The sequence below is a fragment of the Leucoraja erinacea genome, chromosome 6, assembly GCF_028641065.1.
Source record: "Leucoraja erinacea ecotype New England chromosome 6, Leri_hhj_1, whole genome shotgun sequence".
Lineage (NCBI taxonomy): Eukaryota > Metazoa > Chordata > Chondrichthyes > Rajiformes > Rajidae > Leucoraja > Leucoraja erinaceus.
The window spans coordinates 12,498,862-12,514,400 of NC_073382.1; the positions used below are offsets into that span (position 1 = coordinate 12,498,862).

At 43.3% G+C, this 15,539-nt stretch overlaps 1 protein-coding gene across 1 annotated transcript in view; it reads right to left on the reverse strand.

Annotated features, from left to right (window-relative positions):
• rasa3 (RAS p21 protein activator 3) overlaps positions 1–15,539 on the reverse strand; it is a 154,046-nt gene that overhangs the window by 14,826 nt on the left and 123,681 nt on the right. The window contains exons 11-16 of the mRNA XM_055636624.1: positions 12,468–12,616; positions 10,790–10,904; positions 10,126–10,200; positions 6,414–6,537; positions 4,899–5,005; positions 2,970–3,047 (exon numbers count right to left, since the gene is read on the reverse strand). Coding sequence (XP_055492599.1) covers positions 2,970–3,047; positions 4,899–5,005; positions 6,414–6,537; positions 10,126–10,200; positions 10,790–10,904; positions 12,468–12,616 — 648 coding nt within the window. The remainder of the gene's footprint in view (positions 1–2,969; positions 3,048–4,898; positions 5,006–6,413; positions 6,538–10,125; positions 10,201–10,789; positions 10,905–12,467; positions 12,617–15,539) is intronic.

A 15,539-nucleotide genomic window follows, 5' to 3' on the forward strand; every position in this document is an offset into this window, starting at 1 on the left:
TATCCCCTAACTCCACTATCTTTAAGAGCCCTATCTAGCTCTCTCTTGAAAGCATCCAGAGAACCAGCCTCCACTGCCCAGTGAGGCAGAGAATTCCACAGACTCACAACTCTCTGTGAGAAAAAGTGTTTCCTCATTCTAAATGGCTTACCCCTTATTCTTAAACTGTGGCCCCTGGTTCTGGACTCCCCCAACATCGGGAACAAGTTTCCTGCCTCTAGCTTGTCCAAGCCCATAATAATCTTATATGTTTCAATAAGATACCCTCTCATCCTTCTAAACTCCAGAGAATACAAGCCCAGCCGCTCCATTCTCTCAGCATATGACAGTGTTGCCATCCCTAGAATTAACCTTGTAAACCTACGCTGCACTCCCTCAATAGCGAGAATGTCCTTCCTCAAATTAGGGGACCAAAACTGCACACAATACTCCAGGTGTGGTCTCACTAGGGCCCTATACAACTGCAGCAAGACCTCTTTGCTCTTATACTCAACTCCTCTTGTTATAAAGGCCAACATGTCATTCGCTTTCTTCACTGCCTGCTGTACCTGCATGCTCACCCCTAAACTGAGTCTGAAGAAGGGTCTCGACCCGAAACATCACCCATTCCTTCTATCCAGAGGTGCTGCCTCACCCGCTGAGTTTCTCCAGCATTTTTGTCTACCTTCCTACCAATTTGTTCATTTCACAGGGCGGTGAATCAGATTCAGAGCCAGTTTCTTTCCAGCTGTGATCAGGCATCTGAACCGTCCTCTCATCAGCGAGTGCATTCCTGACCCTTTGAACTACCTATAATTGGACTTCATCTTGCACTATCCTTTATCTGTGCACTATACACAACTCGGTTGTAATCATGTATAGCCTATTCTTTGACTGGACAGCACACGTGTACATTGGTACATGTGACAATAATAATCTAAAATAACTAAAGAATCAGCACATTGTTGGGGGTCTGGAGGCACATGTAGACCAGGATGGCTTGCCTTCCTTCCCCTGAGGGACATGGGTGAACATTTTGTTTTTGTGACAAACAAAATAGTTTCAGGTTGAACTTATCTGCTATTGGATTTTTATTCCAGACCTATTTAATAAAACAAATTTATTTGAGATTTAAACACTGGCTCTCTGGTCCAGGGCTCATGATTACAAGTCCAGTACCAATGACATTATGGAACTTAACAGTGCACCTGATTTGCTGTACAAAGGGCCTCCACACATAATATTGTGGGCTGATTTCAGCAGCGTTTGAAAGTTGAGTGGCATGAACTAGTTTTTCAAATTAATTCACTAAACAGTGATTACCAAGGGTGATGTATTAGAAGCAGATGACTAATCATGTTTTTAACATTTACTAAATAATGTAAAATAAGATATTTTGTGATCAAACAGGGACGTGGCAGGGAAATCATAGTTGCACGCATGTTGAGAGCTTACATGCTTTGTTACAGATTCAGAGGCAGATCATTGCAGGGGATCAAAAAGCCTTTGCACATACCAGAAGCAAATGTTGGCAGCAGGATCACAGAATTCCTTAAATCTACTCCTCCATGGGTGCTTGAGAATATTTCAAACAATCATAACAAATTATGAAGCATGTCAGAAGAAATTGTGTAAGCCCCCATTTCCCAGAAGGAAGAATGGACTGACAGGTCTCTTTAGTTTCTTTTACGATACAGCATGGAAACTGGCCCTGCAGCCCACCAAGTCCATGCCAACCATTGATCACCCCGTTCAAATTGAATCTTAGATGGACAACACAGAGGATTCTATTCTATGTTAATCCACTTTTGCATCAATTGTCCACATATTTGGGGCAATTTACGGAGGCCAATTAGTCTACAAACCTGGACGTCTTTGCGATGTGAAAGAAAACCGCACCCGGTGGAAACCCATGCAGTCACGGGAAGCAGGTGCAAACTTCACACAGGGAGCAGCCGAGGTCAAGATCGAACCAGGGTCTCAGCCGCTATGAGGCAGCAGTTCTACTAGCTATGCCACTGTGCCACCCATAGTTCTATGGTTCCATCTTTCTGTTGTTCACTCTCAAGGCATCAGCTGTTGCTGACAAAGCTGGGGTTAAATGCCCATTGCTGAGAAAATGGCGTTGAATCACCTTCTTCCTGAATTATTGCACACTATATGTGAAAGGTGGTCCCACAACGGTGAGCGTCTTGCTCTACCACGTCACCAGGCAATTCAGTCGTTTATTGTCAAATGGGCTGAAATTCCTTGTTCACATGAAAGTCACGGAGTAAATAGTATACAAGGTAATGATAGGTACAACAAAATAATACCATGCCAAATGAAAAACAGCTAAATATGCAATGATTGTAATATAATCTGAAGTAGTACAAAAAAACTTAAGTGCAATTACAGAATAACCAAATGAGGTAAAGTTAAGAGTAAATGCACGTGGTGATATCTCCAGGAAGGGGGTGGGGAAGAAGCTGTTCTGAAGTCTGAATATCCGAGCTTTTAAGGCCCTGTACATTCTCCCAGAAGATAGAGGTGATAACAATGGAATGGCCAAGTTTCTTTCTCTCAAGAACTTTAGTGATATTTAATAATAATATAACATCGATTTTCACAATAACTTTGCATGGAAATTTGCTTTTTTTTGCTTAAAAAACTATGGAATGTTCAGCTCTGTTAAGGGTCTGTCCAAATGTCCACACCCCCACCAAGCATAGTTAAAGCATGTAAGATAGACACAAAATACTGGAGTAACTCAGCAGGTCAGGCAGCATCTCTGAAGAAAAGGAATAGGTGATGTTTCGGGTAGAAACCCTTCGTCATACTTATTAAAGTCTGAAGAAGGGTTTTGACCCGAAACATCACCTATTCCTTTTCTCCAGAGATGCTGCCTGACTCACGGAGTTACTCCAGCATTTTGTGTCTATCTTCAGTGTAAACCAGCATTTGCAGTTTCTTCCTACACAGTTAAGGTATAAATGAATAAGAGGACTTACAGACTTGGATTTCGATAAGCTACCCAAGGTCTGGATGGTCTTGGATACCAGAGTCAGGGTCCGTGCTGTTAATGGGTCCTGAAGAGAAGAGATGATTACCAGATCCTGATCAACACATTCAAACGGCAGTAAGCTGGAAAAACAACCAGGTTCTATAAATGCAATGTTGGTGAGGAGAAACCAGGGAGCACGAGGGGAGATTCCATGTTTATTATTTTGTTATCTTCAGTTTCCCTCCCAATTTTTATAATTTGAAATCTATTTAACATTGGAATAGTTGAATGCCAATACCTATCCTGTTTACCTTCATCTTGGTAATCGAATGATAATGTAGTGAATCACCACTTGCAGTCATTAATAGCAGTTGAGGTCAGGGTGCAGCTATGCACTATGTTGCTTAGGCAATACCTCAATACCTTAAATATTATGTGCAGTTGTGGTCACCATACTATAGTAGGTAATAAGAGGCTGTACAAAGGTGTAGATGAGGTTTACTAGGATGCTGTCTGGATAAGGAGAGGTTGGACAAACTAGGATTATTTTGTTCTGGAGTGTTGGAGTTTGAGGAAACATCTGACAAGTTTACAAAATCAAGAGACATAGGTAACGTGGACAGTCACAGTCTTTTTCCTAGGGAGGCATGTCAATGACTAGAGGGCATAGATTTAAGGTAAGAGGAGGAAGTTTAAAGGAGATATAGGATGAAATTCTTTAAACATGGTATGTGCCAGGATTGTGCTTTCAGGAAGTTGTGGAAGCAGATACGGTAGCAACATTTAAGAGACAGGGTAAGGGTATATGGCTGTTTTGTGGTTAGTACACATGTGGTGGGCCAAAGGGCCTGTTTCTATGCTGCACTTCCCTGTAGAACTCCACCATTCTGGGTGACATTGAGATTTCCAGTTGCTTTTCTTTTTAATTTTCTAACGGGTCCTGAAGAGGAGATGATTACCATTCTAGCCCTACTCAGTGCAGCACTGACAGCAATACCCAACAATTCCTCGAACAGCAGCAAGATCTGGCAAGGAAATTCACTGTGTTAACAAATCAGAATAATTGGCTGACACTTTGCAAGCAGCAGGACTTCATAAATGAGAAAAAGATAAATAACACGGAGGTCAGTGAGTTTAAAGGAGATGTGCAGGGCAAGTTTTTTACACAGAGAGCAAACACCTATCATGGGGTGGTGGTGGAGGCAGATATGACAGTGGCATTTAAGAGGCTTTTAGATAGGCACACATATATGCTGGTAATGGAGGGATATAGATCACATGGAGGCAGAAGAGATTAGTTTAACTTGGCATCATCTTCGACACACACATTGTGCGTTGAAAGGCCTGTTCCTGTGCTAAATTGTTCTATATTCTAACAAATAATCTATTTTAATGATTGAGTGATAAATATTTTAATGGCTGAGTGATAAATATCAACCAGAATACTGGGAAAAACTCCCATGTTTAACTATGCCAGAGTTTATTTTTTATTGGTTCAATGTCTCATCTGAGAAAGAGCTGAAACCTGGGTTATCCTCTGACAATGCATACCCCCTCAGTACAGCGATGGGAAGGTTTACCTGGGGGTCAGGAGTGAGAGATGGGTTCATGTGCTTCTGGTGGAATGCATTACCAAGTATTAGTTAATATTAAATCATTCAAACAGGAATGTCTTGTACAGTTAATGATTTACGTAAAGGATAGAATAGAGCCAATTAGGTGCCTATCCATGTAAGAGAGTCCTTATATTGAAGGATCCACACTGTGGGCAAACATGAACTTTGCCATGTTCCCAATACGATGTTCACATGTCCAGTTCTATTTGCTTGCCCTCCGTACTCTATAGAGCCATGTTTTTGAGAAAGCACGATGACCATTGCAGCAGACTAGTTCCTGATGTTGTTTGTTCTGGGCAAAGTCTACATGACGTACTTACTGGATGGTGAAGGTGGAGCTGGAACAGGTTCGGTGAAAGAATAGCTGGCGCAAAGAATCGCAGGAAGATAAAACTGCTTACAGCTGTGTACCGAACATCTAGATCATCTAGAAAAACACAGTTTCCAAATTAGCATTGGATAGCTATGCTTGGATTACAAAGATGCTTTAAAGTATAAGAACTCAACCTTAGGACCACTGTGTTTTATCAGTTAATGCTAAACCACAGCCACAAATATCACAAAAGGCAGCAAGACAGCATATTGCCTCTCAGTACATCCTTAAACTATTCCTCACTGCATTTCTCCAATTCTGAGTTTTCCTGCATCTCTGATCTTAATAATCTTTAGCTACTAGAATTTCCTCCTCACACCTCTCTGCCACATTCAAGTTGTGCCTGAAAGCTTTCTTCTTTCAGCATGCCTTTGCTCAACTTTTCTAATGTTTTGTGGATTGTGGGTCCTGGATGAAGCTTCCCCCGAAATACGAGTTCTTGAAGCTTTGTGAGTTTTTTTTTAAAGAGTAGTTACTATTATGCAGGCAAGCATGAAGCAAATAGCAAGCAAGTCCAATGCTGGTGAATGATACAAGTTGGCCAGGATATTGGATGAACTCTCTTCAAATAATGCTAATGTAAAGGGCTTGTCCCACTTTCACGACCTAATTCACGACCTTTTTTACTCGTGTACACTTTTCATCATGCTAGAAAAACGCCCCGACCTACTTGATGCCACGAGTACCTACGACTAGCATCACAACCTCCTACGACCTACCTACAACCACCTACGACCTTGTGACGACTATGCCGCGACTATGAGTCAAGGGCAAACTTGGCAGAGTTCGTGAATTAGGTTGTGAAAGTGGGAAAGGCCCTTAATTAAATTTGCCTGTGCTAGAGTGTACAGGTGTTAGATAGGTGTTAGAGAGTGTTAGATAGCCCTCTATCCCTATAATTATATATAATTGTATACTATTCACAGGCCATTCAGCCCCTCAGTTCTACAATAACATCCTCTCATCGTTCTCCATTATCTGATCCCTCTCTCCTTCGTGTGTCTTAAACTCATCTTTGTTCCTCAGCTCAACCCTTTCCTGTCTGACTAGGTGTTCCATTCTCTTTGCTCTGGAATTTCTGATTAGATTTTTTGGTGACCACCTTATATTGATGGTCATCTGGTTTCTGTCTCAACTATGTGTAAATACCTTCTCTACATTCATCCTATGAAACTACTTCTGAATCCGACAGCATTTGATTAAATTAATTCATGGTCTTCCCCTCGGCTATTTTAGTCTTTCCTCATCATTGTAACCCCTCAGTCTGCCAGCTTTGTTGTAACTTCTGCTGCTGTTTCTCCAGTGTTTTGGTGTTCCTACATACAACGAGGAGACCAGAACTGTGCACTGTGATGCAAGTCTGAGCTGACAATGATGGCTGGAAACCTGAACCCTTCACATTGTTCCGTGACTAAAAAGGATCAGCAGCAGGTTAATGATTCTGAACGACAGCACACGCTACCTTGGAATCTCTTGGCAGCAGACTCCCTCAGTGAGAAGAAAATGTCACACATGACTGTGGGGCAACTCATGCCTGACGTTGTGATGACATTGAAAATCCTTTCAACGTATTGCCTGAGGTTATCCTGTAACACAATGGAACAATGATAATGGTGTGTAATACTCATACATTTAGCTCCACAAGACAGCACAGTTGAAATAGCAGGAGCAGCACCTTTGGCCTCACTGAGTTGGTTATGATTAAAGGAGTTGGTCAAATAGATAAGAGAGAAATTATTTCCCATGGCAGAGCTAGGAGCTCGGAAATGGGAAAAAACTTTAAACTTCAAGGTGGTCAGGGAGAAACCTCACACAAAGGGTGGGTCAAATTAGTTTAGTTTAGTTTGAAGATTCAGCACGGAAACGGGCCGTTCGGCCTACCGAGTCCACATTGACCATTGATGTTCTTTGTCCTACACACACTGGGGGAATTTACAGAAGCCAATTACCCAACAAACCTGCAAGTCTTTGGAATGTGGGAGGAAACCAGAGCACCATAAAAAAACACACGCGGTCACAGGAAGAACGTGCAAACTCCGCAGACAGCACCCATGGTCAGGTTCGAACCTGGGTCTCTGGGGCTGCGAGGTAGCAACTATACCGCTGCGCCACCGTGCCACCCTCTTGGAATCTGGAACACAACAGAAAGAGCCGTTGAGGCTGGTGCTCCTGATTGGAAAGTTGAGTGGATGGATTTTTAGTGAATTCTACAATCAAGAATATTAGGATGAAAGATCCTACAATCAAGAAAATTAAGACCAGTGATCTGATATACGACAGGACAGGTAAGATGGTCCGAATGGCCTCCTCAGGATCTATCAGCTTCACAGGGCAGGGATGGAGACCTGTGATGCACCTCATGAAATTAATGATTATTAGTGTCCACAATCAGTACTGACAACAGCAGGAGCCTTCAATCAACCCCCTGCATAGTTGCAACTGTGAAACATAGCAAATAGGTGCAGGAGGAGGCCATTCGGCCCTTCGAGGCAGTGAGCACTGCAACTTTGAGGTTAACCCTCAGCATGGGTACCTTTGGTATGGTCAATATTTTTCTTGATCATGTCATGATCACAGCTTGCAACGAAGGGCAATGTGCATGTATGACGATGAAAGAGTTACACATCAGCTAGGTATGTTACAAAACCTACCTGAATCGTCATTGGGAATCTGCCCTCAGCCATGTCCGCGATTTTGGCGCTGTTTGGAGGGGGCGGGTTTAAAACGCGATTTTTACTAGGCTGTTCTAATCGCACATGTTCAGCCTAGTAAATCATTAACGAAAAATCGCTTCAAGACCCGGTCGCAAAAGGTATTATTAGTTTTATAGGCCTCGATAATATAGTTCTAATAGTTTAAAATTACTGTCTCATTCCGCAACCTCTCGCAGCCCCAGGGTTTTATAAAGCAAACAATTAAAGGTATGTACCTTATTTTCACATTAAATGGGGCATATATATAACCCTATATATCAAGTTATCTATAGCGAGTAGTTCATTTTGGGCTTTTTATATCCCGCAGTATTTTTCTCGGCATTTGAGGGCACTAATCCAGCGCGATGCGAACGTTCTAAACCAGCGCGTTCACATGAACCCACTAGAAAGCCGATTTAAATGGGCATTTATTTACAGCAATTGAACACTAAATTCCTTCCATTTGGCCTATAAATTTATGTAAATTAGATATAAAAATCATGTTATATTGTGAATTATTTGTGAATAATCTTTGGACACTTAGGCTATTTAAAAATGTTAATCTTTCCTTAAGAAATGGGCTTTTGATTATCCAAGATCACAGCTTTTTTGTAATGTCCATTGAAAATCAATAGGGAACAAGATGCTAATTTCCGAGTATGAAAATGGCCATAACTTTTTTAATACTTGAGATATGAAAGTGAATTTGGTGTCAAATTAAATTTATTGTTATGCTTTATCTGATGGTATAAATTGCAGACTTGATTTTTTAAATCTCAAATTTTGTAACATTTTGTAACATCAGCTAATCCTTGCAAGAGTGTCGTACATGTTACTTGGTTGTGGGCTGGTGATATAACGGGCCAGACCTGATAAGGAAGGAAGATCTCCTTCCCAAAACGACATAAATTAATCTAAAGCAGAACACAGTGCTGGAGGAACTCAGTTACTCAGTCTGAAGGGACCCAACCAGAAACGTTGCCTGACCATTTCCCCCACAGAGGCTGCCTGATCTGCTGAGTTTGTCCAGCACTTTGTGCTTTGTTCAATCTTGTGCCTACATCAATTACCTCAATTAGTCTTTACATTAATTAGACAGATTCACAAACATCTTTTCTTGTATATCTCGTTTCAGATTCCAACTACCTTCTGGGGAAAAGTTATTCCTCAGATCTCCTCAAAATCTATTACCCATTAAACCTGTTTAGATATCTCTGCTGTGGGGAAAGTTTACTTCTATCAACCCTTAGTGCAGCGAAAGCAGGGAAAGCAGAAGGACTTGGACAGGTTGGGAGAGTGGGCAGAGAAGTGGCAGATGGAATCTAGTGTAGCAAAGTGTGGAGTCATGCATTTTGGTAGTAGGAATAAAGTCATAGACTCTTTTCTAAATGGGGAGAGAATCCAGAAATCGGAGGTGCAAAGGGACTTAGGAGTGCTGGTGCAGGATTCCCAAAAACTTAATCTGCAAGTTGAATCCGTAGTAAAGAAAGCAAACGCACTGCTAGCATTTATTTCGAGATGGCTTGTACACAAAAACATGGATGTAATGCTGAGGCTCGATAAGGCGCTGGTCAGGCCACATTTGGAATATTGTGAGCAATTTTGGGCACGATATTTGAGGAAGGATGTGCTGGGTCTGGAGAGGGTCCAGAGGAGGTTTACAAGAATAATCCCTGGAGTGAGTAGGTTAACATATGATGAGCCTTTGATGGCACTGGGCCTGTACTAGCTGGAGTTTAGAAGAATGAGGGGGGACCTCATTGAAACATACAGAATGGTGAAAGGCTTGGATAGAGACGATGCGGAGAGGATGTTTCCACAAGTGGTTGAGTCTAGGACAAGAGGTCCTAGCTTCAGAATTAAAGGACTTTCTTTTAGTAAGGAGATGAGGAGGAATTGTTATTTTTTAGTCAGAGGGTGGTGAATCAGTGGAATTCATTGCCACTGAAGGCTGTGGAGGCTCTCAGTGAATGTTTTTAAAGCAGAGATAGATAGATTCTTGATTAGTATGGGTGCCAGAGATTATGGGGAGAATGCAGGAGAATGGGGTTAGGAGAGAGAGATAGATCACCCATGATTGAATGGTGGAGTAGACTTGATGGGCCGAATGGTCTAATTCTTCTCCTATCACTTATGATCTTATGATCTGTGCAACCTCACAATTATGTCCTCAAAATGGCCTAACAACTCACCCCTGATTCTCCCACCACCCAGCTCAATTGGGGGCAACTTACATTCAGCACGTGAATGCTGACTGTATTCTGACAGAAGCAGATCATAAGGGAAACCCATGTGCTCAAAGGGGAAATATGGAAATTTCATACAGACTTTGAAAAGTATACAAAAGGAAATACCAATTTGAATCTTCTAGATTATTATTGGAATAATAATCCAATTACATAACCTCTATAGGACCTGAAGTTCAAAAGTGCTCAATTAAATAGAATGATGTCCTTGTTAGATAACGCTGAAGGTTCTCACCATGTTGGCCTCCAGGTTCTCACCATCCTTCAGCTTAACTGGGTCAATTTCACAGGACTTGTGAACTTCACATATCTGTAAAATGGAAATTAAATTCCGGTTCAATAATCATCTGTACTAACAGCTTCTAAACAGATTAAACAATGCAAATGATTCCAGCCTTGGGGTCCCCCCTTCAACCAAAGACACCCCCTCTGTAAACTACCTCTAAATCAAGAGATAGTATCATTCTGCAAATGTTGAATCTTCACAGACCCCAATGATGCCTGTTTGATTCACCACAATTCTCATTTTTGTTATTGTGGTTCTATTGTGTTGGATGTTTAAGAATGTAATTTTCTAATTCTGGACATTTTTTTTCCCAGTTACTGCCCCTATGTTGTGCAGTTGAGAGTGGACAAGTGTGAGAAAGTGTATGTGTATATAAGAATGCATGTGTGAATGTGTGAGAGAGACAATGTGCAGATATATGGGTGATATTCAAGAATACAAGAGTGTATATGAGTAAGAATAACTGTGTACGTACAAGTGTGTGCATTAGCGATTGAGTATATATGAGAGGGAGTGAGTGTGGGTGAGATGAGTGTTCGAGTGCACACACGAGTGTGTCATGTACTTTCTGTCAGCGATTGACCGAAGCAGCCTCCGACACAGTCCTGGTTACCTCGTCGATAACGGGCTTCAATGTGACCTGCAGGTAGTGTCTCCCCGCCAGTTTCATCGTCTCATCTATGCACTTGGAGGTCAGGGAGTTGCCTCGGAAGATGGTGTTAGGATCTCTGCAAAGAAACAGACTGGTATCACAACCGGTTCGTGAGATACAGGATCAGAGTCTATTGTTCTCCCTTCCATGGACAATATTACGAGCAGCCCCTTGGAGGCTCACCCACAATCTTTAACTAAGAATTTGTCTCTTCTTGTCTATCCAAATAATAAAACACATAGTAGTACAGCGGTTGAGTTGCTGCCTTACAGCGCCAGAGACCCGGGTTTGATCCTGCCCATGCTTGCCTGTACAGAGTTAGTACGTCCTCCCTGTGACCTGCGTGGGTTTTCTCCAAGATCTTTGGTTTCCTCCCACACTCCAAAGACATACAGGTCTGTGGGTTAATTGTCTTGGTGTAAGTGTAAACTTATCCCTAGTGTGGTTGGGTGATGTTAATGTGCATGGATCGCTGGTCAGAGCACACTGGTGGGCTGAAGGGCCATGTATTGGCACTGTATCTCTAAACTAAACTAAAAAAAAACTACACAACCAATTCCATTACAACCAGATACAATGTCATGCATGTAGAAATATCCCCTGTAGTTTTCCACAGGAGAGACAAAATGTGACTATTGGGCCATGCTACATGTATAGGCTGTGTTACATGAGATGAGGTTTGTGTTGGGATACCAATTCAATTCAATTCAATTCAATTCAATTCAATTCAATTCAACTTTAATGTCATCGCACAAATACAAGTATGAGTACAACAAAATGCAGTTTTGCGTCAGTCCGTAGTAGTTGTACATAAAGAAAACAAAAAAAATAGAAAGAGGGAAGATACAGAATAATCAAGAAATACAGAATAATTAAACAATGGGGACGGAGGGACCAGAGAAATCTATCGTCGGGACTCCGAGTTCAGCAATGTGATTGTGTTGTTGTAGAAGCTGTTCCTCATCCTACTAGTACGTGACCTGAGGCTCCTGTACCGCCTCCCTGATGGGAGGAGGGCAAACAGTCCATGGTTGGGGTGTGAGGGGTCTTTGATGATCTTCCCAGCCCGTCTCAGACACCGTTTTCGGTGGAGGGCATCCATGGCAGGGAGCGGGGCACCGATGATGTGCTGCGCGGTTTTCACCACCCGTTGTAGTGCCTTCCTGTCCGCAGCAGTGCAGCTGCTGTACCATACCGTGAAGCAGGTGGTCAGGATACTCTCTATGGTACAGCGGTAAAAGTTGGTCAGGATCCGGGGGGACAGGTGGGCTTTCTTGAGCCTCCTCAGGAAGTAAAGGCGCTGCAGCTGGAGTTAGGTTAGCCTGTGTTAGACCCATGGAAGCTGGGTGATCAGGACCTTGACGAGACCTCAGGAGGCTGTAGGACAGCAGGAGGTGAAGGGGTAGTAAGAGCACTAAATATTTTTAAAGCTTTAACACCCTTTGAACACATTTCCCCTCTTCTAAACGTGTCCCGTGCACATTGCTCTATTTACGTGGAGGGATGTGAGCAGGACGGTGGAAATTTTAAAGTGGGGAGGAATGAAGCACGCTGCTGTGAAGAAGAGAGAAAACGACAGCTAGACTGTGGGATTATCACGATGCACACATCACTTGGAATGAGACACTGATTTACTTACAAGGTCCTGTTTATTTCAGCGTTAGCTATGGCACTGATGAAGGGAACAATCCTTCCGTAGTGCAGGAAGAGCCTGACCAAGGGCATGGCAGCTTGCTGCTTCTCACGGCACACTTCACCCAGCACGTGGGCGGCAGACGAAGAAACCGGCTGTGGTGGCAGCGTGGGCGCGCGAGCAGGGAGAGGGGTGGGGTGAGAAAGGAATGGGGAGTGAGGGGCAAGGTGGAGGGATGATGGAGCGGGTTGAGCCGAAAGATGTTCAGCAGGGGAGAGATGTAGCATGAGCAGGGAAGGGGTGAGTGTACAAGAAGGGGTAGGTGTGGGCCATGGAGGAATGGGTGAATAGGGGGAGCAGGAAGGAGGAAGGGAGAGGGGGAGAATAGAAGATGGAGAGTAGGGATGATGTGGAGCACAGAGTATAGAGTGTGAAGGAATAATGGAGGGAGTGAGTGTAGGAAAGAGACATGTGATGTGAGAAGAGTAGGTCAGGGAGGGCAAAAATATTGAGCATGGTTGTGGAGAGTGGGAAAAGAAAGTGGGAAGAGAGGGTGTGGGAACAGAACAGGGCGAGTGGAGAGGTGAGTAGGAAGAGGGTTGAGTGGGAAATGGGGTGCAGGAAGGAGGAGAGGAATGAAACCAGAGAAAACACAAGTCAGATTATACTGCAGGCAAAATAAACCACCATTCAACTTCATCCATAACTGTGGGAGGAAGGTTTACAGTGCTGGTATTACAGCTGGTATCTCAAGGCAGCCTGTTGACCTTCCATGTCTGCTAGAGCTGAGAGTCTAATGCCATCTCCCTGCCCTTTCCCCAATTATTTCTCATTCTGACATTCGCCATGTAAAATGCATCGCCCACAACCACCAGGAGAGGGCAGTAATACACTGCAGGGCAACCCAGTGAACAAGGGTTCTGGTCTTCCTAACCGAAGTGGCTCATAAAGATAAAGGGACACAAAGTGCTGGAGTAACTCAGCGGGTCAGGTAGCATCTCTGGAGAACATAGACAGGTGACATTTTGGGTCGAGACCCCTCCTCGTCTGAAGAAAGGTCTCAACCAGAAACGTCACCGATCTGTGTTCTCCAGAGATGGACTAGGAATAGGAATACTTTATTATCAATGTGACAAGGCACTTTGCATGTATACCCAATGTATACAAATGCTGCCTGACCTACTGAGTTACTCCTTCAAAGTATTCCTTCTCTCCATAGATGCTGCCTCACCCGCTGAGTTCCTCCAGCATTTGTGTCTACCTACTGAGTTACTCCAGTACTGTGTGTTCTTTTGTGTGTTAACCAGCATATTTATTTATGTATCTTGGCTCTAAAAGATGCTCATTACTCACAATTCGGCACCGGAAAGCGCAAGCTAATTTCTCAGTGTGAGATTGGTGCCACTTTAAATCTCCAACAATGAACTGTGCATAAACTCTATAGAATTTCCATCTGGGAAGGCCACGGCCCATCAGACTCATGGACTCATGAAGTCTGGCACTAGCTGCTACCAGTGCCTCAGACTTACAGTGGCAATGGCCCCAGTCAAATGCTGACTTCGGGCACTGTCTATGTGGAGTCTGCACATTCTCCGTGACTTTGGGTGCTTTGGTTAAGTCCCACATCCCACAAGCATGTGGGTTGTTAATTGGTCACTGTAAATGTCCCCAGAGTATAGGTAGTAGGATGTAGGAGCTGAGGGTCAGCACAGATGAGGTGAGCCAAAGGCCTGTTTCCATTCTGTATCTTGCTATGACTATAATATACAGCACAGAAACATGCCTTTGAGCTAGCTGAGTTCACGCCAACCATTAAGCCACCTTAATCCTGCACTATTTTCTCATTTTATTCTCTCCACATTCTCATCAACCCCCACCCCCCAGATTATACCACTTACCCATACACAAGGGGCATTTTACAGTGGCTAATTAACCTACAAACTAACACACCATTGGATGTGTGAGGAAACAGGAGCACTTGAATGAAACCAGTGAAGTCACAGGGAGAATGTACAAACTCTGCACAAACAGCACTGTAGGTTGGAATTAAACCCGAGTCGTTGGAGCTTTGATCCTGCACCTCCCACCTCCCCTATCAAATGTGTCACTACACAAAAGCTTCCACTAAACTCTGACATCTCCCTCTTACCCATTACCTTATTCTAATCTCCTTGGATTCTTCTAGCTTCTTGTTTCCCAAGTTCCACTTTTGCTGATGTCAGCCTCATGCTTCACACTCTACCAAGGCCAGGTCTGAAGAAGTGACCCAACTCGAAATGTCACCTGTCCGTGTTCTCCAGAGATACTGCCTGACCCGCTGAGATACTCCAGCACTGTGTGTCTTTTCAGCATTATCATGTTCATAAGCCACAGGAGCAGAATTAAGCCATTTGGCCCATCGAGTCTACTCCACCTTTCAGTCATGGTTGATTTATCTTTCCCTCGCAACCCCATTCCTCTTCTCCCCGTAACCTTTGACGCCCTTGTCAATCTCCACTTTAAAAATACCCAATGATCCAATGACAATGAGCCATCTATTTACACTATACATCAATGGTTTGGCCTCCACAGCTATTTACAATATACATCAATGATTTAAATGAAGGGATTGAAAGTAAAGTAACATTAGCAAATTTGCAGATGACACAACGCTGGGTGGCAGTGTGAACTATGAGGAGGATGCTATGAGAATGCAGGGTGACTTGAACAGGTTGGGTGAGTGGGCAGATGCAGTTTAATGTGGATAAATGTGAGGTTATCCACTTTGGTAGCAAAAACAGGAAGGCAGATTACATTCTAAATGGTGTCAAGTTGGGAAAAGGGGAAGTATAACGGGATCTGGGGGTCCTTGTTCATCAGTCAATGAAAGTATGCATGCAGGTACAGCAGGCAGTGAAGAAAGTGAATAGCATGTTGGCCTTTATAACAAGAGGAGTTGTGTATAGGAGCAAAGAGGTCTTTCTGCAGTTGTATAGGGCCCTAGTGAGACCACATCTGGAGTATTGTGTGCAGTTTTGGTCTCCTAATTTGAGGAGCGACATTCTTGCTATTGAGGGAGTGCAGCGTAGGTTTACAAGG